General features: G+C 43.3%; 1 protein-coding gene across 1 annotated transcript; it reads right to left on the bottom strand.

Moving 5' to 3' along the window:
* Nucleotides 1-8,424: 8,424 nt before the first annotated feature.
* On the bottom strand, nucleotides 8,425-25,424 carry PTGER3 (prostaglandin E receptor 3). The gene is made up of 2 exons (XM_028733093.2): nucleotides 22,593-25,424; nucleotides 8,425-10,176 (listed from the first exon to the last, which is right to left on the bottom strand). The coding sequence occupies exons 1-2, from the start codon at nucleotides 23,514-23,516 to the stop codon at nucleotides 9,892-9,894; spliced, it is 1,209 nt and encodes a 402-aa protein (XP_028588926.1). The 5' UTR covers nucleotides 23,517-25,424; the 3' UTR covers nucleotides 8,425-9,891.
* Between the last annotated feature and the right edge of the window lie 1,409 nt (nucleotides 25,425-26,833).

The following is a 26,833-nucleotide window of genomic DNA, read 5'->3' as shown; positions in this document are numbered from 1 at the left end:
CAGTCAAGTGCTAGTAGATAAATAGGTACCGCTCCAGCGGGAAGGTAAACGGCGTTTCTGTACGCTGCTCTGGTTCACCAGAAGCAGCTTAGTCATGCTGGCCACATGACCCAGAAGCTGTCTGCGGACAAACACCGGCTACCTCGGCCAGTAAAGCGAGATGAGCGCCGCAACCCCAGAGTCATCCGCGACTGGACTTAACGGTCAGGGGTCCCTTTACCTAATGTAGCAATAGACAGAGCAAGAGCAATTTGTTGCTCAACCTCTTACATGATGTGTGAAGGTAAATTAAGCCGTCAGAGGCTGTCGTCCTATTCCTACTTACTTAGCAGCAATCATAATTGAAAACAATGGGGCTTAACTCCCGAGCAGACATGCATAGAACTATCCTGTAAAAAGTGATACTGGAGTGGGGAGTGGGGCTCCCCTTATATTTTTAATTTTCTTACCTTAATGATCTTTCAAAACATCCATTTCATGCCTCTCTTTTATCTCCTGCTTGGGGACCTTTAGATGAACTGTACACAGTGCGTTTGTCAATGCAATTAAAACAGAACAACTAATGAATGAACAAATTTCATTGGAATTCTCATTCATTTTTTTTCATTCAAAAACAAGTGGCAGCACAGGGGCTTATTTCTTCCTTTCCTTTCCAAAGCAAATTCAGACTTGTATTTTGTTCAACTGGGAGGGGTAGAAGCTCAGCAGGAAAAACACACCCTGTTCTGTAGACATGTACCACATTTCTTAAAGAAAAAAGAAATAAAAAATATATATGTGGTGATGTAGTATTGTTCTGGTGTCAATTGACCCGTACTTCATTTTTCTCAGGAAAAGGCATGAAAAGTAACGGTGGCTTGATTAGATGGCTTCCCTTTTCCCCCACTTACAAATGGCTTTTATGTGATATAGAAGGCAGCGAACTGAGGGACTGCTATCTAATCACAGCAGTAACAATGGGTGGGAGGACCTCAGGCCAGACAACAACTCTTGAGATTTCTCCCTGAGATTCTTCTGTGATTATCCTGCCTTGTGCTTGACACAGGTAAGTCAAAGAACAATTTGTACAAAGCAGGCAAGATTGTGCTCCAGCATTCAATTGAAATTGTCCGGGGACCAAAGAGGGAGATGCTCCCCTTTCTTCTTTGTCATGGGATCAAAAGAGCAGGGTGCAATTGTTCCTGCATCAGACCTTCTTATTAGCGTCTACTCCATGCGAAACCTTTGCAAGGAACAATATGCTGGTCTGTGTGATTAAAAGTGGAATCCGCAACAAAACCTTGCAGTGTGCAGGGTTCTGCTATAAGGTTCCAGCCACCTACCTACTCCTTCAAGAGTACTCCATTGCATCCCCATCCTGCACTCTTCCATTGCTTCCCCTCAGCATTCTGTGGTCACGGTGCAGCGTTCATTGGGTAGCGTTCTTTCTTTCTTAATTTTTTTCTGCCCTAAAGTTCTTTGATCCCCTATGCCAGGCATCCCCAGACTCGGCCCTCCAGATGTTTTGGGACTACAATTCCCATCATCCCTGACCACTGGTCCTATTAGCTAGGGATGATGGAAGTTGTAGTCCCAAAACAGTTGGAGGGCCGAGTTTGGGGGTGCTTGCCCTATGCCTATTGATACCGCCATCTTGTGCATGGGTGGTAACAAAAACGACGTTTGCTCTCCTCAGTTTGTGTTTCCATGTTCCAAGGAGAAGTGCTTGATCAGGGCGTAATGGTGTTGAGATATTCTAAGTCCTATATTTGTTTCATGACTTCCTGCCCTGCCCTGAGGAAGACCTCAGGGAGAAAGACATACAGCAAAATGGAAAAGTTGTGACCTTCAAAGTGTTCTCAGACTACAACTTACCCTTACGCTGCCCATTGGCCATATTGGCTGTGGATGATTGGAGTCCAGCACCATCTGGACAAGACCATATTGACTACCCTTGTCTTTTGAGGAAGGGTCTGGCTGGTGTGCCAGATAATTATCTCCCGCAACTTTTGTGGCCACGTTCTGAAGTCTGGGTGGGTGGGATGCCAAGGACCATGTGAATTGCATATTGAACTGTAGATTGAACTGGAACATAACTAGTTCCTTTTTGGAGGGGGTGAACTGGAACTAATTCCTTTTAAAAATGAACTTTCGAAACACTGAGCAAAACCATTGTTTTTCATATTTGTTATGGGAGTTGATGAAATCAAATTACTTTCCAACCCTATGGTTTCTTGAACTGAATGCAAGAGTTTAAGAGCAGACCTGTTGGAATTTGTTATGGGATGTGGGTATTTACCTTGGAGAAAACAATATGAATGAAAGACACAGTTAAATGGCAAACAGTGTTTGAAAAGAAGTATTTGAGTTTGACTGTCCTTGTATGGCATTGGCAAAGAGCTTCAGCCCCAGGAATTGAATTAAATTATTAGGAGAATGACTATATATTTAAACTGAGTTCAATGAGGCTTACACCCAGGTAAATGAGCATAGAATTGCAGGCTTATGCTTTTTTTTTTTTTTAAAGCAGCAATACATAAATTCTTGGTAACATTTTAAAGAGAATAATGAAAAAAATGAGCAATTTTGCTTAACATCTTATTCATCATAACTCAAAGAGCTTCTAAGGCAATGAGTTAAAGCTATCATATGAATAACACAATTGTAGTGGTAGGACATTTAGTTATTATATATCTCAATACCTGCTATCAGGCAGCAGTGAATATATTGTGTTCAGACAAAATATAGGGGCCATGACATTTTTTAAAAGTTAGGCATATTTTAAAGTTTGATTAGTATAAATGCTATGAAAGCTTTATTTCTCCCTGCTAAATGGATGGGTGTGGTTTGTTGAATAGTCCCAAATAGGAATTACACTGGGTATGGGATTCTGAACAGAATGGATATAAGCTGCAGATCTCAGAACATTTTCTCTTGAGAAGGTGTGACAGCACAGGCTGCAACCTGCATCTTGAGAGACAAAGGAAGAAGCGAACCACTAAGCCAGGCCCTCCTTCCTTCATTTGGCACTGCACTAAGTAGAGATCTTTCTTCCTTGGTTGTCTTCACTAAACAGACCCGTAACCTCTGGAAGATGTGTACTTGTCCAACCTCCTCTCAGCTCTGGGTGGTGTTTTATTTATTTATTTATTTATTTATTTATTTATTTATTTATTTATTATTAATTTGTTATTTATGCCGCACCCATCTGGCTGGGTTTCCCCAGCCACTCTGGGTGGCCCCCAACAGAATATTAAAAACACAATAAAACATCAAACATTAAAAACATCCCTAAACAGGGTGATCTTCAGATGTCTTCTAAAAGTCAGATAGTTGCTTATTGCCTTGACATCTGATGGGAGGGCATTCCACAGGGCAGGCGCCACTACCGAGAAGGCCCTCTGCCTGGTTCCCTGTAACCTCACTTCTCGCAGTGAGGGAGCTGCTAGAAGGCCCTCAGCGCTGGACCTCAGTGTCCAGGCTGAACGATGGTCATGGATCCACCGTTCTTGGGACTAGCCACAGCTTCAGTGTTCTCCATCCAAAGTGATTTCTTCTAGATGCTTAATTTCTTGACCAAAGACAGTATATGTGGAACCTGACCTGTAGTCTTTGAATTGTGCTCGGAAATGTACTGGGAACCAATGCAGATCTCTCAGGACCGGTGTTATGTGGTCTCGGCAGCCACACCCAGTCACCAGTCTAGCTGCCACATTCTGGATTCATTGCAGTTCCTGGGTCACCTTGAAAGGTAGCCCCTTTATTAAGGCAATTAAGCAAACAATCATACCTCAATACGATTTCTAATCAATGTTTGGTCATCATTTGCAGTTCCACATTCCAAAACCCTAAGCATATGACCAGAAGAGGAGTTCTGCTGGATCAAGCCAGAGGCACAGTGTAATTAACCATCCTGTTCTCACTGTGGCTAGCCTATGGGAAGTCCCTAGCAGAACCTAAGTGCAGCAACTGATTCCTAGCAACTGATTTTCAGAGGCATACTGCCTCCTACACTCAAGGCAGAACTCCCCTTAAGCCTATAGAAGAAATGAAACATCAGCCTCTGAAATGTAGTGATGGGAGAAGAATGTAAAATGTAAAGCAGGTGGGGGAAGTAATAAAGAATTATTAGCTAGGAGTGGAGAAACACGGAGTATTTATTAATTCATTTAACACATTTTTTTCTTTTAATTTTCCAGTCAAGGAAACCATGTTTTGGGTGGTCCCATTTCACTGTCAAACAGGCACAAGTTCACTATTAGAGGGAATAATGAATTACCTTTTGATTGACAAATGCCGTCTTTCTTTCAATTTATTTCCTTTTCTTCAATTTATCTGGAGTATCTCCCACCACTATGTAATATTTTTAATGAAACTTGCTTCCGCAATCTTATTTGCACTTTTTTTAAAGGAACAAGTCTTCTCTCTGAGGAAACATATGTCGGACAGGACTGTCTCAGCCCGCCTAGTATCCAGTGTTGGGAACAACAGCTGCATTCATTTTCATATCAGAAGGACAACAGTAAGGGAGAGAATTTATATGATGGATAGATAGTTAGACCCATTACACCTAGAAAGTACTAGCATGTTGATAAAGCTTGGTGACCAAATGGTTAAGCCTTTATTACTTAAATAATGCAAAGCAACTGTTTATTCCTAGAGGCTGTAGCTAGCAGTAGATGATTTTGTACACCTCTTTCCCCCCTTTTAGCAGCAGTTTTAGGGCATCATAAAAGGAGCACCTGCTCCTTAGTTCCCATAAATAAAAAGGGAAACATAATAATGCATGCCAAGGATACCAGGGAGGTCATGAAAAAACATATATATTTTGGCATGCTTATAATTTTTTTCTAGGCATAAGTGTGCAATGAGGGCTTTGGGACTATGTAAATATCATTAAAACTGTAGCTTGTTAAAATGTTAGGCAACATTTTTTTCCTACTTCATTCCAACAGGTCTGCTTTTAAAGTCTTGCATTCAGTTCAAGAAACCATGGGATTGGAAAATAATTTGATTTCATCAACTCCTTGGCTACCCAAATCTATGTGTGCAGTCCAGGCATAATGCAATAATTTATGCCATGAAGTTAACAAAGGCCACACTTTGACAGTGTGATCTGAGGATTTGTATACATGCAAGGGTTTAATGATGTCAATGCAACCAAAATAGCACAGCTTCCATTCATGTTGGAGTCCGATGTGCATAGGTATTAGGAACAATGGCATTTGAAATATTTTATCCAGAATAGGGCACAATGATGCAACTGCTGTGATAATTCAAAACCCAACTGTGCAATTGCCTTAGTTATTGAGAAAGCCATTAAGAATCTATTATTACAGATCTACTTACACATAATGAGCAACCTGTGCCAGAAGTCAGCAGAATGTTGGTGTTCTAATCAGGGTCAGACCAAGACATTTTTCCACTTCAAGTGGCTCATCCCAAGCTCCAATAGTTGAGCCTTATCTTCTTCAGCGGCAGCTAGACTGGTGACTGGGAGTGGCTGCCGAGACCATATAACACCTGCCTTGAAAGACCTACATTGGCTCCCAGTACGTTTCCAAGCACAATTCAAAGTGTTGGTGCTGACCTTTAAAGCCCTAAACGGCCTCCGCCCAGTATATCTGAAGGAGTGTCTCCTCCCCCATCGTTCAGCCCGGACACTGAGGTCCAGCTCTAAGAACCTTCTGGCAGTTCCCTCACTGCAAGAAGGGAGGTTGCAGGGAACCAGGCAGAGGGCCTTCTCAGTAGTGGTGCCTGCCCTGTGGAACGCCCTCCCACCAGATGTCAAGGAAATAAGCAACAGTTTAGAGAGAATGAAGAACTTCCTTCACCTGGAAAGCTTGGTTTTGCTTCATGAAATTGTATTTATTTTGGACAGATTTATACAGCTTTTTTAAAAAAAAATGTGCAGAGGTGAATCACAAGTTGATTCTGCTTTTCATTGTATTTTGGTGCATTGAGCTGAACCTTTGAAAATGTCAGCAAAATGCTTATTGTTGTAGTCCGGCCATTGCCAATCTGGTGCTCTCCATATGTTTTGGACTACAACTCCCATCAGTCCCGGTCACATTCTGGCCAGGACTGATGGGAGCTGAGGTCCAAAACATATGGAGAGCACCAGGTTGACAAAGGTTGTTGAAGGCTGCGGCTTAAGTCAACATGCACGCACACACTTCAATGAATGTTGTATTTAATGTCACAGTACCCTTTAATGAAGATGTACTTTGTTGTGCCGAATTATAGTGCAGAAATCTTACTGATGTACCCACAAGACTGGTGTGCTATGCTAAAATACGCATACAATAACATCTTGCTGACCAGATATTTGTGTATAATCAGTATATGGACAGTGAGGGAGGGATTGCCTCTGCTACTCATTCCCTCCACAAATGGATACAAGCCTGCGCATGTTCACCTTGTATGCACCTTGAACACACATGGGCACTGTCCAGGGGTTGGAATAAACTGTGGATGTTGTGGGTACAGCCAGTGGGTGCGATTCTACTTTCCTTGGTCCATGTGTACACAGGGCTTAGGGCAATACAGGATGGCTTTGATTTGGTTTATATTTTGACAGTGAGGCTTGAATTTTTTAAAAAGAGGCTTTTTCCCCCATTCCACAGGCATTTTAAATACAAAGTAAAGAAAAAAGGAAAAAAGATTTTGTCTGTGCTTCTAGCTTGCCAGTGTTTCCTTCCCCCCAGTCAGAGCAGAGTGTTTTATTACCAGAGCTGACCTTACAATAAAGTAACAGGGCACAATTCTGCCATTAGGCAAAACTAGGCTGTTGCCTCAGGTAGCTGATATTGCATGTCACGGAAGTGCAGTATGCATTAACTAATTAATTCTACTGTCAAGGAGTGGGTAAGTTGGGATGGGTCATGCAAGAGGTCCCTGCTTCGATCCTTGGTGTCTCCAGGTAGGGCTGCGAAGGATTCGTGCCTGATGCTCTGCAGAGCAGCTATTGGCAATCAATGTTAACAGTACTGAGCAAGATGCATAAAGGATCTGACTTTGTCTGAGACAGTTTCCTATGCTCCACCTGTGGGGTTTTCTGCCCAAGGTGCCAGGATAACTTGAGCAACCTTAAGTTCTCTTCTCCTTGACTTCAGCAGGTATTTCATCTCAGGTAACAAAACGACATGAAGCTGTGCCTGCTATAATATATAGCATTCCATTTTGTGGTAGTCAGTTCTAGGGGTGAAGACATTTTCCTTCTTCCATTATTCATCTCTGCATGACCTTGAACAGAAGGAGCTTTACTCTATAGCAGGGGCGATTATCGTACCATGTTTAAGTTTCGTTCACGATGCAAAACGGCTAAGCTACTATTGTTCTAAGATTCCTTTATAATCCTTTCCCTCCCTTGTGTTTTTTTTTATGGACTGAATAATGACAGTTCTTTATTGTCTCTGCAAACTAAACTCAGAAGCACATCAACCTGGAAGACAAGACTCGTTCAAAAAAGAAAAGGGAAAAAAAGCAGTTCACGAAATGTCAAAGTGCCTTTGGTGGTTATTTGCACTTTCACTTAAATTAACAATATGATTGCCAGAACAACAAGGAACAATGAGGTTACGTATTCAGTGTAAAAGCTTTGATGGTTAAGTTTGCCATTGACTTCATAACTATTGGGTTTTCTCCTTCCTCGCTCACATAATGATGCTTAGGGACCTTAAAGGACAACTCTATCCATGCTTATTTGTAATAAAGCTCCTCTGTGTTCAGTGGAACTTACCCAATACCCATCTACTGTGTTTATTTTTGTGGTCTGCCCAGCACCAGGCTGCGAACATCATGCGCCTGTGACAACTATTAACACACACATATATATTAAATTCAGAATCAAGAAAGGGTTATCAAACTTTCCTCTAGCCCAGTGGTTCTCAACCTGTGGGTCCCCAGATGTTGTTGGACTACAACTCCCATCATCCCCTTGCTAGCTAGGGGTGATGGGAGTTGTAGGACCCACAGGTTGAGAAAGGCTGCTCTAGCCCATAGGATAAAGGATGGGTAATCTGTTGCCATCCAGATATTACTGTAGTACAGTACTGTAGTACCTTAGTACAACTCCTATCATCCATGCCCATTGACCATGCTAGCTAAGGCTGTTGAGAAAAGAAGTCCAACATCTTCTGCAGGGCTACAGGTCCTCTCTACCTGCTTTAGGGGATGCAGGCTCACTCAGATGTACCTTTGAATTTTCTTCACCCCAGTCTAAAGGTTTTCTATAATGTACCATCTATGTCAAAAAGCAAAAGAAAAGTCTTTCTTGGCTCAGATTCCAAATATTTGCTCATAATGATTCATGAAGTAGATGCTGAATGACATCAGTATACCCAAATCTCATTTGAAAAGTATTTTTTTGTCTTTTCATGCTGCAGCTGCTTTTCAATTACTGTGAAAGGTCATAACCTTTCATAACCATAAGTAGAAAAAACATACTATTTACAAGCAATTTATTTTCAGGAAGACTACCTCCCCTCATGGTAGATGAAGCAGCTCAAACACGTATAAAATGGGAGAGAACATTGCTAAAGCAATTTTAAAGATACATGCTAATGTGACTTTAAAATAATACCAAAAAATACCTGAATAAAATAAAACAAACTGCCCATGTTTGACATTCCCATGATAATTACTTCACACTGAGCAGATTATTTTCAACACAGAGTTAACATGAGAGTGCAGAGAGCAGTTCCCACTCATTTCTCTCTTTTACAAGAAAAGTAGTTGAGAGAAGAACTAGCTAGATACAAGGCCTTTCATCAAAAGTCAGAAATGAAGCTAGAAATACACTGAACAGGAGGCAGTTAGAGGTAGAAGCTGCAAGGAGGAATCTTCTAATTAAAGTTGCAGGTGGTCTTTCCTGAACAGGACATTTTTCTATTATGCTTACGCAGAAGTAAACCCTGGGCTCCTTTGGAGGAAAGTGTGAGGTATAAATCTAATACATCATCATAATCTTAACTATTACTTAGAAGAGGTATAACAGAGTATTTATGATAATCTGAAAAGGGGGTAATTAACTGTATAGTAAGTGCCTTGTGGAACCGCTAGTTTATTTCTGCTTCTAATAGACTGAAGAAAAGCACTGCCTTTCCAGGGCCAAGAATCCTAATATAGAAGCAACAATTTTTTTCAGAGGCAAAATGCTGTAGTTTGAATATTAGGACAATGTGCTTTCTCCAGAACATAAATTCTTCACATGAGAGTAGACACATGGATTCTCTGCAGCAGCAAATAACAAGGGCAACTTGCATAAACAAGTGAAAATATACAACAGGTAACAAACTACCATTTGAAAAAGACCTTTAGTGTTTATTGAAAATGAGTAATTAGTGTGGTGACTCCATGCATTTGACAGGCCTCTTGCTACTTTCCCAACTTTAAGGAAAGGACACAAGCCATTAACACCCACACCATAGCATTTTTGATTCCTCAACTCCCACCCTATCCCTCTCTTCTGGAATCAGCATGAAAAAGGATTATCCTTCTTTTCGGTCAAATCGGTGAGTCAAAAAGAAGACCAGAAACAAAGGAAATTTCTGACAATAATTTTAGAGTCAAACAAATGTTGAGTCTTCAATAACTTAATTGCCACTGAATATACAGTCAAAGTTCTGATTTTTAAATGGCAGGTTCTTCTCCCATGCAGTAGGAAAAATCCCTGCGATGTCTTTGGACGTACACAAAAAGCTGCACTCTTAGCTATGGATTTCAAAAGACGGGCAGGTTTCTTAGTTATATCATTATAAGTTAACAATTTCTGGCAGACACTGAAAATACTAGTCCATGGAATATATTATGTCCTTGCCATTCAGTTACAGAGGGAAACGGACAGAACGTGGATGCCCATATTCACAGTAAGGTGGCGGTGCAAGGAAAGTTGTTGGCATGCAACCTGCTTCACGGTGTGCGCCTGATTTTGTCTGACAACATGATGTGCCGCCCTTTCCATCCCTCCTGGGAGCGGCAGGAGATGGCACTTGCCAACTGGCAAAACTTTCGCAGGAGGATCTTCCTAAGCAGCAGGTAAACCCAGGGGTCCAAGATCTGATTCAGTGAGGCCAAGCGGATAGCGGTCAAGAAGAAATTGCACTCTGTCTGCAGTTCTGTGCTTCGGGTGGAGTTGCAGGATTCTCTGCAATGATCCATAGAGGTGTGGTTGAACGTCACTTTCAGCATCATAATCTAAGGGAACAAGAGGGGAAATGAGTGCAGTAGAGACAGAGTCAATGATTTAAAGACATTCTTTGACGTGGAACAATAGGCCATATTAAGGCAACTTGACGGCATTCCCTGAAACCACTGCAACCTATCAGATCAAAGACAGTCATGAGACCGTAGCGCTACCTGCTTCAATTAGTTCTTACATGCCAATCCTCATTCCAGAAGGCTGCATTTATGGATGCCAAAATGTGACCTGGGCCATTTAATTTGATTTATGTCTCCCAAAGGAAGATAAGAGTTTGCCTCACAATTTCTAAAAGACTTGAGGTAGACCATGTTTTTTAAGAGAGTTGAAGGAGCTGTGATAGAGGCATTTCTTCCTCTACTGTAAACATGCATGTCTTTTGTCTTACTGTCCTCTCAGTTGGAAGCTCAGCTCTCTCTGTTTGAAGTTTCTGCAGGTTTTTTCCAGCACTGCAAAACTTGTAAACGTAAGGCAGCCATTTTGCATTTATAAAAATATTTGTATACCAGTATTCATTAAACAAGCAAACAAAAATCAAAGCAGCTTATAACAGTCATACACATATACAATAAAAAAGGGGAAATTAAAAATCTGGGATCATCACCCGCCCCCGGCGAAATATGTATTCTTAATTGCCTGCATAAGCGTGAAAGTACAGAAATTTTTTCAGCAAGTGTTCACAGATCAAAATAGAAGGTGCCTATTGAGTCTCTATTAGAAGAGCATTCCATAGGACTGAGCTGATTACACTAAGTTCACATCACCAACTTGGGGGATGACCTGCAGATGACGGCAATGATTGAGCTGAGATATAAAGGTATAAGGTATGATGAGTCATGGACTGAGTGTGCACACCATTCCTCTATCACACTCCCTTCAACAAACACTCCAGCATGAATCAAAACAAGACTTTCTCGGGGGTTTTTTTGGGTGAGCTGGCAGTCCTATCCTTGAAGTCAAGCTCAATTAATGAGCAACAACTATGGTGTATATCTGGGATTGTATCCAATAAGTTTTACTCGGAGCAGAACCAGTGAAATTAATGGGCCCAAGGTTGCCCAGGCCCATCAGTTTCAATGGGTCTACTTTGAGTAGGACTAACCTTGGACACGACCCCTGGAATTTTCCATCACTTCCAAATTAATAAGGGACAGAAGGAGGAACGAAAGCACCATTCTGTGCCTATGTTGTAAGTCCATTTCCCTCATGTAATAACCATAAAATGTTATCAGCATTTACAACAACTCTGCAATCCAACTCTTATTTTATACAACACAGACAAACATGGGGTACCTTCTGATGAAAGGCAAAGAGGTATTTATTTTTCCATGGATTAGTTGGCATTCTTTCTTCTATTTTCCCTTCACTAAGCTCTGCCTATAAAAACACAGCTGCCATATATTTTAGTGCCTTTTAAAAGGTACTTGATCAGTTTCACCCATTTTAAGGTCCACCGGGTTCTCTGGCAAAATATTTCCCATACTTAAATAGTAAGAAATTAATCCAAAAGCCCATGTGGAGTATTCTAAAGTGCACCTGTGGTTCATTTACTATGCCCCAAACGCAGTATATTTTACAATGGCAATAATGAAAACCGAATTAGCATTTTAATGAACATAAAGGAAAATCAATTATATTGCCTGGGTTCACTAATTGTCTTGGCCATTCTGCAGAAAAGAAAGCATTTGGGCTGAAAATTCTGAATGGTACTTTTATTAAAAGGGCTCTTTAGAGACTCGGCTGATATCACCCACATTATTTGGCTGTTCTGCTGCACATTATTCCCACCGCATGGAGGGGGAGAGCAGGGCTGTGCCCACCGCCATGACCCCGCTGGCCCCGTCCCAGTGCGAACTCATCAGAGGAAGGTCTGAAGAGGGGGAGGATGCTCTATATGTGTTAAGTTGTGGGTGAACATATCAGACGACACAGCGATTCTTCAAACAGCTCTTGTTTATTCACAGGCCAGAACAGAACTGAACTGAAGGGTTCAGCCAGCCTGCTTATATAGAGCTCCACTACAATGCAACAGTAACCACTTTCTGTAACTATCCAATCACTGAACATCACTTTCAATCCCTTATTTGCATACGTGGACCTGAGTGAAAACTATCTACAGTATCCCCCTGCTGGCCCAGGGTGAGAACTTCAGTACATAACAATATGAACCATGATTAAGCAGAAGGCAAATTTCACAGCCAGCCCACAATGCTGGGAAGGCTGCACAACTTTTGTTATGAAAATAGAGGGTTGGATCCAGAGTTAACCGCATGTAATGTAGCTAGCACAGCTACCATTTACCCTAGTAGCAGGCAAGGAAGCAGTATTGCCAGACTGCCAGCATATCCTAAGAACATAAGAAGAGCCTGCTGAACCAAGCCAATGACTCCATCTAGTCCAGCATCATATTCTCACAGTGGCCAAACAGGAGGGTTGCCATAATTCCCGACACCTGCAAAGTTGCTGAGCTTAGAAACCCACCAAAACTGTTAAGCTTTTTTTGAGAACAAACACAAATTGTTGAGCTTTGGGTGGGGGGGGGGGGTACCTCCCCCCCCCCATAGTGATATTTAAGCTTTTGGAGTTGTTTCTCCAACTTTTTGGAGGGCCTTCTCGGTAGTGGCTCCCACCCTGTGGAACGCCCTCCCATCAGATGTCAAAGGAATAAACAACTATCTGACGTTTAGAAGGCATCTGAAGGCAGCCCTGTTTAGGGAAGCTTTTGAATGACTGATGTTTTAATGTATTTTTAATCTGTTGGAAGCCACCCAGATGGGCGAGGTATAAGTAATTAATAATAATAATAATTTCTGCTGCTTTTTCCATCGCTTTGCCATGCATACTGGGTCCCCCCCAACACCATTTTTACACCCGAAAACCAGGAGCTTTCTGGTGTATGGCAAGCCTACCAAAGAGATGCCTGCGGGAAACCTGCAAGCAGGAGCTGTGCTCAAAAGCACTCTCTTCTCCTGTGGTTTCCATTGCTGCCTCCAAGCAGCGTTCGAAATTAGCAGGGCGCTAGGTGCATTTTGTGACTAAGAAATCCCTGATTGCAAACACTTCCAAAAGCACAGTACAGTGGTACCTTGGGTTAAGAACTTAATTCGTTCCGGAAGTCCATTCTTAACCTGAAACTGTTCTTAACCTGAAGCACCACTTTAGCTGATGGGGCTTTCTGCTGCCACCGCTACCGCACGATTTCTATTCTCATCCTGAAACAAAGTTCTTAACCTGAAGTACTATTTCTGGGTTAGCGGAGTCTGTAACCTGAAGCACCTGCAACCCGAGGTACCACTGTAGTGGTATTTGGCGCGTGGCTGAGACTCAAGATGGAATTTTAAAATGCTGCCGCTGGCCCTTGCCTCTCTGCAGGCAACGCAACTTATATGGCTTTCTACTGCAAATGCATACAGCTTTTTCCCTCTGCTCAATCTCTAATCTCTTGCTTATATAGAGAGGCAATATTAAGATTGTTCTGTCTAAATAAAACCACCAGAAAGCATGTTCTTTTTAATATGTGTATGATGCATTTAATTAGAGCACACACGCACACACCACGTCCTGAAACCCTTCTTTAAAAAAAAGCATCACCTCCATTCTGAAGAAGCTTCAATGATTGATCAGAATTCCTGTGTTCCATTTCCAAAAGGCAAGATGATTTATACATCTCAGGAATGTAAAAATTTGAAGACTGTGTAGTATAAAAACTCAAAACCTTTAAAATCACTGTACGTTGCTTCTGAGTTTTGAGCAGACTAGTACCACTTGTTTTATGTTCTGCATAACATAGTTAACATACAGTAGATCAGTCAGAGACAGACCATTTCTAAATGCGCCAACAATGTACATCTTAGATTAACAGAATATGCAGCAAGGGAAAGGGAAATAAACATAGCAAGAGATAATGTTGATATTAGATGCACTTGGGAATAGCAACAGACTTATTAATGTCTTATTATTTTTAGTAAATTGAGCTCAGGGGCAAGAGGCAGGAAGAGAGACTGAGGTTGAGTAAATTTATTATAACTGGGGTGGCTTAATCAAATGAATCTTTTAGGTCCACACGCATGTTGGTATTCCTGAGCTGAATCCAGGAAAGGTACAAAGTCCTTCTCCTCACTTTAGATGCTTATTGGAATTCTGTGACCAAGCAGTGCTCAGGTCAGGTGAATGAATTCAGTCTACTCTGAGAGAAGGAAAGCTTCTGTTCAATCACAGAGTACCTCCCCCTTTACAATTTAAACAAGACAGGTATTTATTTTTTACACATTATAAAACTGGTGCATGTGGTGCAAAAAATCTCAGGTTGAATCCGTGTCATTTGGAAAGGGGTGGGAAGAATAAGCGCAGCGAAATAACCAGAAGGGCTGCATATGGATATGTGTCAAGGTGGCAAAAAGGCAGCTATGGCAGCTTGCTCATCATGTGGATCATGCGGTTCAAGCAGTGACTACCACAAGTGAAGCATGAGTATATGCTCGTTCCAGTTTAAAGGAAGCTCTCTCTTTCCTATATTTTAACAAGGTAAAGGTACCCCTGACCCTTAGGTCCAGTTGCGGACGACTCTGGGGTTGTGCGCTCATCTCACTCTATAGGCCGAGGGAGCCGGCGTTTGTCCGCAGACAGCTTCCGGGTCATTTGGCCAGCATGACTAAGCCGCTTCTGGCGAACCAGAGCAGCGCACAGAAACGCCTTTTACCTTCCCGCCGGAGCGGTACCTATTTATCTACTTGCACTTTGACGTGCTTTCGAACTGCTAGATGTGCAGGAGCTGGGACTGAGCAAGGGGAGCTCACCCCGTCGCAGGGATTCGAACCGCCGACCTTCCAATTGGCAAGTCCTAGGCTCTGTGGTTTAGACCACAGCACCACCCGTGTCCCTTCCTATATTTTACCAGTGCTCAATTTAGAGGGGGCACTTTACCTTCTATGATGTCTTCCTTGGCTATTGCTTTCAGAAAGCTATGGGTGACATAATTTGGCTAGGACGTGTAGCTAGGCAGTGGTGTAGATAGCCGCTCGGGTGCCCGGGGCGGTGCACACGCCCTGCAGCCGGGGGCAGAGTGAGCCAAGGCAGGGTGCGCTGCGTGGAGCTTCTCTGCAGCATCTCCCTCAGCTGTAGGGTGGCTGAGGCGGTGGACAGACACAAGCCCCACGCTGCTTGAAGGGGGAGAGCTGTCGAAGGCTACTAGCCATAAAGGCTGTGCTCTGCCTGCAAAGTTGGAGGCAGCAAACCTCTGGTTTCTGGAAATCACTCAAGGGGAGAGTCCTCCTGCAGTAGCGTAGGAAGGGGCGTGCGGTGGGTACGGGAGTTATTTTTTCAAAAACCACAGATTTTTGCCATTTTGTCACCCCCCTCAGTGATGACACCCGGGGCGACCCGCACCCACCACACACCCCTTCCTACGTCACAGGATTCAGGGGTAGGAAATCTCCTTAAAATCTTCCTTAAGTGCAGGCCCCAACCTGTTGCCTTTCTCAAGACTGTTCATTGGAACTGGAGTAACACAGCTAGGCTTCGTACGGATCCGAGAAGCAGCTATGCAAAAGCGACAGTCACGAGTGGACTCCTGTGTTTAGAAACAGAGTGGAGTCCTATCCTAGCACAGACATAAAGCAACAAGTCACACAAACCCTGCCCCATGTTAGTCTTAGATTTCTCTAGACTGGACACTTAGGCTCTCTGGAAATTTTATACCCCATCGAAACAAAAGGGATTTTAATCTCTTCCCCAATAATTTCAGTACTACAATTAATGGTACAGTGGTACCTCGGTTTAAGAACAGTCCAGTTTAAGAACGGGTTTACAAACTCCGCCAAACCGGAAATAGTGTCTTGGTTTCAGAACTTTACCTCGGTCTAAGAACAGAATCCGAACGCTGGAAGGGCACCAGCGGAGGGAGGCCTCATTAGGGAAAGCACGCCTTGGTTTAAGAACAGTTTTGGTTTAAGAATGGACTTAACGGATTACGTTCGTAAACCAAGGTACCACTGTACTTTGGTTTCCATTTCCCTAGTCTCCCTCCTTTCATCTCATGTTGAACCCCATTATGTGGCAATAACTCCTATTTATTCTCCTGGGTTGGGTTTGGCAAAAGCTTTCAGGAATCATGGTTTTTCAATCTGTGAACACATTAGATTCAGGGCATTAAAACACATTTGATTGGGCATTAAAAAATGGTTTTATAGGAAAAGAAATATAGGAAATAGAAAATGGTTGTTTCTATTCTAGAGCCTGAAGGCACTAGAGGAACAGGCAGGAGTGTGTCATTCGCTACTGTGCTAAGTTCAAGTTATTATGTGAATTTCCACTCATGAGACACCTGGGTTGCTTTTGTCACACTATCAGAAAAAGAACTTTCTCTCTCTTTCTCTTTTGTTGTCTTGTTGATATTCACCTTGAAGAGCTTTCATCCAGCTGTTGGCCGAGTGTGGTTGTGACAAGCACAGAAAGCAACTGTTAACACAAAGGCCCAGTGAACAGCAATTATGAGCAATGAACAAAGGGTAATTAAAAATGAGGGAGTTTGTCCACATTGCATCTGTTTGCATAACTCCCTCAGAGCTGCGAATTCACCGAAGCGTGTGTAAAGCAGGGGTCAGCAAACTTTTTCAGCAGGGGGCCGGTCCACTGTCCCTCAGACCTTGGGGGGGGGGGGCTGGACTATATTCTGAAGGAAAAAAATGAAGAAATTCCTATGCCCTACAAATAACCCAGAGATGCATTTTAAATACAAGCACACATTCTACCCATGTAAAAACACACGGATTCCCGGACTGTCCGCGGGGCAGATTGGGCCAGATCTGGCCCCCGGGCCTTAGTTTGCCTACCCATGGTGTAAAGCAATTTCCAGAATGGAAGAAAATAGTGACAGCAAAATTCAAAGATCTAAAGCTGTGGGCCTAGAGCCCTGAACCCATAGGAAACCCCCTGTTGCTAGCTAGGGGCAGGCAAAATGACATCCCCCACACTTCAAAATGCCTTGCTGCATAATTCAGACACCAGTTCCTACATTCCCTAATTATACCCCTTCTTCCCCTGGCTTTAGTCATTTCACCCTGCTTGCATGGCAGGGCCAGGGCGAGATGTATCTGACACATTCTCACTAAAGTCCAAGGACTTTTGATGGCCTCTGCATGCTTGAAGTCATGAAATCCCTCCATTGCCCTAAAGAGCTTCAAGACTATGGTTTCCAATCTCTCATTCAAATGTTCATACTGACACAGCATCTCAAAAGCATAGAATTGTAGAGTTGGAAGGGAACTGACATAGCTCAGTGGTACAGCATCCACTTTGCATTCTGAAGGTCGTAAGTTCAACCCCTGGCATCTCCACATAGTGCTAGGAGATTACCAATGAGAGCCCCCGCTAATCAATGTAGAAAATCCTCAGCTAGGTGGACCGATGGTTTGACTCAGTATAAGCTTCTTATGGTTCCCAGAGCTTATGTTGAGAGAGAGAGATGCGCCTGTTCTGATGCTTTCTTGGTGCTAAATGATGTTGGAATTCTCACGTTCAGGAAAACAATAGTCGGGAATTATTATTATTTTTTAAATTATCCATTCCACATCTATTTGGCATTTTGTACATGACAGTTTATACAAAAAAATTCTATAGATGACAATCTATTCTCATCTACTATCGCAGGAAGTTTATTGTACAGGGTGGGCCATTGAGCTGATTGTACAAACTCATTTTTCTTACTCATATGTAGAGATTACTGTCTTTTTGTTATTCCATAGAAGATGATGATGATGATGATGATAATGATGATAATAATAATAATAATAATAATAATAATAATAATAATTTATTTATACCCTGCTCATCTGGCTGAGTTTCCCCAGCCACTAAGATAAGGTTGAGATAGCCTTAGCAATTTGATTAAATCTCAGTTTCCTTTTCTGTGAAATAAACCAAATGATCAGATCTTATAGACCACATAGAGGACAAGATGAATCAATGTTTCCCAACCAAGCTGTGGACTTCAGACAGTTTTTAGACTAGACCTTTTCCAATCTTATGCTGTATCTACTGTACAGGCAATATTGACAAAAAAAAAAAAAAAAAAAAAAAAGACTGCATGCTTGGACATTTGCTAAACATTTGAAATAATATTTTGAAAATATTAATTAGTAACATGACATTTTGATCTATTATACGTAAGGGAGGTCAGATCTCTTTTAAATTAATTGTCATCATTCATCATGATTCAGTAGTATTCATTATCTGAAACTCATTTTTTTAATTTAAAATAAGCATGTTAGTTATGTTAGAGCACCTTTTCATCCCCCCCATACTGAAATTAAAGACGTGTTCTCTCTTCCAAAAGATTAACAAACATCTACAGTATTGCAATTTCTGGTCCTCCCTGTGATGGGTGAAGACATAGTTTTAACCAAGTAAAACCACGGCATCTGATACTTAGAACTATAATTGAGTCAAGGCCAAGTGAGCCAATACTTTAGCAGATAGCAAACTGGGCCATCATATGACCGTGTTAGCTGGAGGAGAAAGAAGCACAGCACTGTAGACTAGGGGTCACCAACATTTTAGGGCCCAAGGGCTGGAGAAACATTCACTCCATGTCCTGATTGAGAGCGAAATTCTGGTTGTTAAATGTCTTTTTATATCCATGTAAATGCATTTCAAAATGTAATGATCTCATCCACATGGGGCTTCCTGGGTTATTTACTTACACATTCTTTGTGAATGGGTTACTGTTGACATTTATACCTTCTATATCTCATTTGTATCTGACCTCACTTTACAAAGTACTCATTCACCCAGGAATCTCTGAAGGCCACTCTAGAAGGGAGTTTAAATGCTCACTCTCTCCATTTAACTTGCTCCAGGTTGCTTTTAAAACTATGTAAATAGAATCTGTTTGGTATGGGGGCAGGGGTGTGAATCTGAATGTGGGTGGAAAACTAAGCCCTCTCCTTATCTGCTGTGGTCTTGATGAAAATCTCTCCCTCTCAAGTTGGGAGTTTGCTTCTAATGCAAACAGCTTCTTTTAGAAGAGGGGTTTTCCTTAGGACTGCAATAGGGGAAGAAAGGGTTAAATCCTCCATTGCACAATTATCAGCCCCTCTTTAGCTGATGCTGTTTCCTGTTAAATGCACTGATGTATTTAACATGCGAGCCATTCCTGTTAAATGCACTGATGTATTTAACATGCGAGCTCTTGATTCATTCAGTCCCACTTCACAGGTGCTCAAAGGTACAATCTATTCTCTATTCTCAACAAAATTCTAACCTTTTTATGAGCTTCCTCCCAATGCAGTAACCACAAGATCTTCCTCACCCAGGAAATCCTTGGTAAATCCTGAGGAATCCTTTATCACCTCAGATGAGCAAAGGCAAACTATCGCCACAATCAACTAGCGTCCTGGAAGCAGGCGCATATAAGAATACCTCTCAGGGCTGTGCATATGTAGCGTTGCTGGATATTCACAACTGGTCTGCTCAGAAAGGGAAACAAAGGGCCTGGATTCAGCCACTCCCTACCATTCTCTTCCTTGACAAACATCTGGTTGCTGCAAGTGCCACTTGTCTGGGAGGCTTATGCCAGAGCAGTGTTTTGGGTAGCTCATCATTGCTCTCAGTTACAGCCCAATGATGATATACTCACCATTGCTCTTAATTACAGCCTAAAATGCATGCCCAGCTCTCTCTATAAGCGTTTGTGCACAATGATAATTTATTACTTATATCCCACCCATTTGACTGAGTTGCCCCAGCCGCTCTAGGAAAGGGAACCAATGTAATGTAGCAATGAGAAAACCAGACTTCAATAAGGCAAACATGGCCTCACCCAAGCAGTTCACTGGCTGGCCTTGGCTCCAGCGCTCTCTCTTAACCCAGGGATGGGGAACCTGTGGGTCTAAGCTCCCATCATCTCCATCCACTGACCATTCTGCCTGGGGGTTGATGTCCAACAAGATCTGAGATGCCACAGGTTCCTGGTCTCCACCTAACCTCATTTATTTCTATTTACTTGTTTGTTTTCTTACATTGACATCTGACCTACTTTGCTACAGCAGCATTTTAAAGCTAAAAGGGAGAAAGAACCACGGTTCCATGTCAGAGACAAGGCAGGACAGAAACATAAGAAATGCATGAAACTAAATGCAACATGCACTACTAGTTGCATGTGGCAAGGGAATCGCAAGAGGGACATTTCGTTCTCCCTGCTCATCTAAACATCCCGCAACAGTTATTTTTCTTTTTCTCCTGTCATGGGTGGCAACAGCTTCTCTGGAGTTTCATAAGCAGAGGAAATTCAGTCCTCTCTTTGCGTTGGACTAGTGAAACTGGGGGGTGGAACATGTTTAGCTTAACAGTGATGAAGTTTGCTGAGCTGTATAAATAGGGCCTAGGAAAAGACTTCAAAGATCAAACATCCCTTTTGCTAGATCAGCCTGATATAGAACTACAGCACAGTCAATCTAAACACGATTATGACAGACCCACATGTCAGGAGCAGGAAGTTCGCTACTGATTTCTAAGAGAGAGCACAACTTAAAATGATGCATGGGCAAGAAACCCATTTGCCTCAGCTGTTTTTCTCCTGGTGAGGCTGAGAGAACCCAAAAATAACCCCTGCTGGGGACAGAATGAAGAGTAAGAGGATTAAGCAGCTTCTACTTGCTTGTTTTTTGTCAAGTTTATAGCCTGCCTTTCCACCAAATGGTGCTCAACGTAGCTTAATGGCAAGAGCATGCAAAGTAAAATGCAAGAGAGCAATCAGAACTGTGAAAACAGAGTAGACAAAATGTACCCATAAATCCCAATAAAGATGGCAATTTTTACGAAAGGCTATGATGTAGCAAGTCCAAAGACCAGTCTGAACTGAAGGTCTGTGGTGTCTTGGTGGGACATGGCGACAGGAGAAATGTTCAGTAAACCCCCCTCCCCCCCACACTTGGAGCTTTTAAATTGCTCCACCCATCTTACATAGGGAAATAGCTGCATTTTGGCACATAAAACATGTGTTTTCTTTCTTTCTTTCACAGAAAAGCATGGCAACTGGTTTGTGTCATCAACTGGTGCCCCACACGCTTCCCCAAGTTATTCTCTAATTTATTTAAAAAGGTTACAAGTCAACCTGGTGCTCAAATATCATTTGGGGCTCTCGTTTCTTATACTTGTGTGGCTTAAAATGTTGCAACCATTTCTAAAATAGCTAGAGTAAGTCCAGTAATTTTTATGCCTCGTCCTCTTTTTAAAGACTGTTAAGCGGGGGGGGGGGGGGGGGGAGGGATGATCAATACTGTTTTTACAGAGTGCTGAGGGCAGTCCATAGCTCAGTGGCAGAACACATGTTCCGCATGCAGAAGGCACAGAGTTCAATCCCTGGCATTTCCAGTTAAAAAGGTACAGGTAGCAACTTGATGGGAGAGATCTTGGAGATCTGCCCACCAATACTGAGCTAGCTGAACAGCTGGTTTAAAGCAGCTTTGCTTCCTACTTCCCCATATGAGAGAAGCAGAGATGCTTCAGGTGTGTACAGTCACCCTACTTTAACTTCTGGTGAAAAACCTCTTCACACTGCTTCAAATGTTTGCAAAACCTGTTGGGCTGGAAGCACCAGAGCGGCAAAAGAAATGAGCAGAGGGCAGGAGGGACATGGGAAGCAAGCTCTCTCTCAACCCTTTCATCTTTCCTTAAAACTTGTGTTCAACTCTAGCCTGACGCAGCCAAGAGTGTGCACAACTCTTCAAAGAACATTTAAGACATCTAAAGAAACTGGAAGGCAGGAAATAAGTTTTCCAAATAATATACCTGCGCAAAGTGCTTAGCATAACATCCAATAATAGGCTCCCTTGCATTGCCAACTCCCTCTCTCCTGCTCACTCACTTTCTAGCATTATGATCTTAAGAAGTGTGCATGCACACGAAAGCTTATACCAAGAACAAACTCCGTTGGTCTCTAAGGTGCTACTGGACAATTTTTTTATATATTTTGACAGCATCAGACCAACACGGCTACCTACCTGTTTCTAGCATTATGGTAAAACTTGGGAAGTTTTGCAGAAGTTATTTGCTGTCCTCATCAGAGGGCTAAAAGCAGAAGCTATGCTTTCTATTTTTGCTCATGACTTCTTTTTGGCCCTCTTAAGTGAGATGGGCGCACAACCCTAGAGTCTGTCAAGACTGGCCCGTACGGGCAGGGGTACCTTTACCTTTACCTTTTTATTCAAGCCCTCCAAATGGGCAATGCAAACCATAAAGATTCGTGTTTATTTACATTTGTCCAAAAAAGGAATGATTCACATATATTTTATTCTGCGCACAGATTTATTTTTTAAAAAAAATATTTTTTCCCAAGGGGGTGGTGGGTAGCCAGCTATTCTACAGTAAAGTCCGCCACACACACACAGACACAAGAGACAGGTTGTCCACCTACCAAGAGCGGCGACCAGCAGGCAAAGAGGACACACATGATCCCCAGCAGCTGGATCAAGGTTTCCATGGTGATTCTGCCCCACTGCCTCCTGGACTGAGACGCGGAGTTTTTGGAGCGGCAGCGGCAAACCAGGGCGACGATGGTGGCCAAGTTGCAGGCCACGGTGACGGCGAGCGAGAAGAGGCCCAGGAAGGCGAAGGTGGAGGCGAAGATGACGTTGCCCACGTGGGGACCCCCCTGATCCCGGGCGCTGATGAAGCACCACGTGCCGGGCCACTGGAGGGCGTAGCGCCCGACGCCCACCACGGGCAAGCAGGCGAAGGCCAGCACGGCCACCCAGACGCTGAGCAGGACGGCCTTGGTGACGCGCGTCTTCATGTGGGCCGAGTACCAGTGGGGCGCGCGGATGGCCAAGGTCCTCTCGACGGCCATGGCGCTGGCGATGAAGAGCGGGCACAGCCCGAAGACGGTCATGCTGAGGCCGAAGAAGGTGCACAGGCGCAGGGAAGGGTCCACCGCCCGCCAGTCGCGGCCGGCCCGGTAGACGGCGATGACGATGGGGCTGGTGAGGAGCTGCCCGGTCAGGTCGGTCAGGGCCAGGGAGCCGATGCAGAGCAGGAAGGACTTTTTGCGCGCGTTCTGCTTCTTGTGGTAGGCGCGGTACACCAGCAGCAGCGCCAGCCCGTTGCCCACCAGGCCCGTGGTCATCATGGTCAGGGCGAAGACCACCGACACCGAGCCGCACACCTCCGGGCTGGTGGCGTTGCCCTTCTCCCGGCCCGCCGCCGCGGCGCTCAGCAGCGCCATGGGCGTGCAGTTGAAGCGCCCCTCGTAGGGCCCGTAGGAAGTCATGTTGCTGCTGGTCGGGAGGGCGGCGGGAGCGGCCGGGGCAGCGGGACGGGGCGGGCAGCGGGGCAGGCCCATCCCATGGTGGGGCGCCCGCGAGAAGGCAGCTGGGTGCGCGCGCTAGACGGCCACAAGCCAGACCAGCTAAAGGAGCAGAGCGAGCCGCGGCTGCCTTTTAAAGGCAGGCGCGGGGGGCGGAGCCCCGACGGCGGAGCGGCTCCATTGATCTGGGTCTGGCCGCGGGGCGGGGGCGGGGGCGGGCGGCCTTCCCGCAGCGCCGAAAGAGGGACGACATCCGCTTTCTTGCACCTGCCCGGCGCGGAAAGGGGGTCTTCCGTCCGCCAGCGAAACCGTTCAGCAGACCTTGTTTTGAACTCGAGGATGGATGGCAGGGAAGTCGCCGTCGGAAGTCCCGTGGATGATCCTCCCTCTGCCAACCCCGGTGCCCATATCCGCCGCTTCGAGACTTACTAGGCTTGCCAAGCGCGGGTGCTCCGTCGAGGATTTCTCGCCCTTAGAAACCGCTCGGGACCGCTCAAGCTTAAGTTGCACTTCCGCGGCTCCTTTACACACCTAGCCGCAGTTTTGCCTCCATCGGAGAGTGGTTGGTCGAATCGCTCATGAAGCGCGGTTCCTAACCGCAGCTACAAAACAGGAAAATGAACTTGACAATCGCGGCGAATCCCAGGGAAAAAACCCAAAAAAATCATATAGAAGTATAGAGAGGCGCTGATGCCATCTAGCGGGAAGCAACTCCCGCCCATTTCCTAGTCACCCAAGATAGCGGCACGTGCGGATTTAGGGGTTTATTCCATGTAAATAGCGGATAGGCGCCCGGCTCCCAACGTGCTGAATTTTTATAGTTGCGAAAACGTCAGTGGCCCAAGGAAACGCAATATGCTGCAGACACCGCTATGTCACTTGAATGAACAGCGCGATCTGGGATTTCAGAGTTGCGTTCACTTACAAGACGTCTAGCGCTTTGCAGAGGACATATTTGAAGGCATACACATAATAAAAAGGGCCTATACCGCTTTCAGTTTTGGCAGCTAGAGAGACACAGCGTTTATTTCTCGTCAGTTACTATTTGACCCATATTCTCATGCTAAATTAACTTTATTGGTAACTCAAATGTGAAGATAGGCAGCCTTGTGTTTGTAGAACCAATGGGTTGAATGTGGGATATGTACATTAGATCACCTGATAAGCTCAAATGCAATGCTATTGTCATTTCCTACTTTACAATCTGAACATCAGTTACTGGTGAGTGCCAGATGACAGTACTGTATCTTCAATCACATCACTTGTTTATGGACCATCTGCTTCGAGTCCTGCAGCAGCTTCCAGATTGCTGGAGGGTATTGGTGGATCCTTACAAAAAGCCAAACTCTTGTTTACAAATGCTTAATGTATCTATGTACAGTGAGGGGGGAAAGTATTTGATCCCCTGCTAAATTTGCCTGTTTGCCCTCTGACGAAGAAATGACCAGTCGAAGTACAGGAACTTAGGGAGGTGTGAAACAGGGGATTTGAATACAGCCTAAACAATGGGAAATTGCTTTAGAATATAAACAAGAGTGTTTATTTAGATTTGAAACAAATTCGATCCAGCAAAAACACTATTTTTGGTATAGGAAGCCACAGGCCAATGCAGACAGATGTTGGAGGTGCAATGTTGAAAATGCCTCCTTGAAACGTATGGTGTGGTCCAGTGATATTTACTTTTTGGTCTGAAGTTGTGTTGTGTGTATCAGTTTTGTAATGGTGAAATATTTTATGTACTACAATTTTTCTTTTTGTAGTATGGGGATTAATAGGCAGGACAACCAAAGGGGATTTTGTGAGTCCTTATGGTTGCTAAGATGCTTTGAGACCTGATGGATAAATACCCACGCAATGGTCTGAAGACCTCACTGCTTAGGCTATATTTGAACATATTTCATATAGACATCAGTTTCTTGAGGATACATGGTTGAATATCTGGAAGGCTTATACAGGATGAGTCTTTTAAAAGAGGCCCCGTGGAACATGTGTACTCTGTAACCACGGGGACTCTTTTAAAGGACTCACCCTGTATTATATATATTATGCTTTTAAAAGGTTTATTTTATTCTTCTGAGCATTTGAGTATGTGTAATTGGAATTGCTGTTGTTCTGGATTTACTATTTATGGTTTCTGGTTTTTTGTGTGTGTTTTTTTGTTTTATGTGAGCAGTTTTGTAAGCTTCACAACACCTGAGCCACACAGGATACGAATTGCAAGTAAAATAAAAAGCATTACCCAAATGCTAACATTCTGCTTCTTATTGAAAAGAGCAAATGGTTTTGAGCAGGAATAAAAGAGCTACCTCAACCTTTTGCTGTTTTGCCTTTACTAACACCCTGATTTTTGTATTGGGGGAAAAAACCATCCATTTTAATGTATGAGGATTACACCATTGGCACAGAGGTATATGCTATCAGTACAACAACTGCACCATCTAGTGATCTGTTGGATATGACTGTGGTTAATTAACTTTTTTGAACCCACTTGACAGTTAGTAAACTCATACATGAGAAGCTGCATTATCTTGTTAAGATTGAAACAGTTTTAAGGAATTCAAATGCCAGGGTCCCAATATAGCTATCAAATTAAAATGAGCAAACAATACCGGTTATATTATTTAAAAAATATTTTATCTCAGCTTAACTTTACACCAGCTTCAGAGGTATATGTAAAATACTGCTCTCATGGCTTCACTGAATGATGCTTTAAATAGATCCTACCATTTCAAAGAAAAGGTTAGAAAAACTGTTAGCATCCATATCAATACAAGAGAAAATACAAACTGCTTCTCTCCAGTGAAAAAAAAACAGGAAATTTCTAAGGATTTTGCTTTCCAGAATAGGGCGGGGGCTGTAAAACACAAATTTTTGCTGCCTTGGCTAATCTTGTTGCAGCCAAACTTCAGGAACCATTTTGCTTTTCCATTCCCTGCCTGGTGACAAGAGTAGTGGGCTAAAACTACTTTTAAAGTGGCTGTGGACCTTACAAAAGAAGTTCCCACAAGCTGAATTCATTAGTGACTGAATCTCTGGATACTGATACTTCTTTACAATGTCCAAAGCTGCCGTTATTACATACCGATACAATTGGTATGTAATAGTGATATTTATCAGCGAAGTCATATCTGTGTAAGACTTAACATCTGCCATGATTTTAAAAAACAAGATTTTTATAACTGTAAATGAGGAAAAGATAAAATTACAGCAGAAACCACCTATCACTTTTAACATACACTATCCATAAAATCCAATTGGAAGCTTAAATTTATAGAAGGGTTAAAAAGCTACCTTAGGAAACATCTATAACGATAAGCTGTAAAAACTGTCTGAGGAATCTTCCTTATTCCAGT

The sequence above is a fragment of the Podarcis muralis genome, chromosome 5, assembly GCF_964188315.1.
Source record: "Podarcis muralis chromosome 5, rPodMur119.hap1.1, whole genome shotgun sequence".
Lineage (NCBI taxonomy): Eukaryota > Metazoa > Chordata > Lepidosauria > Squamata > Lacertidae > Podarcis > Podarcis muralis.
Note: the sequence above shows the minus strand (reverse complement) of the source record. Positions and strands in the feature narration are given on the sequence as shown.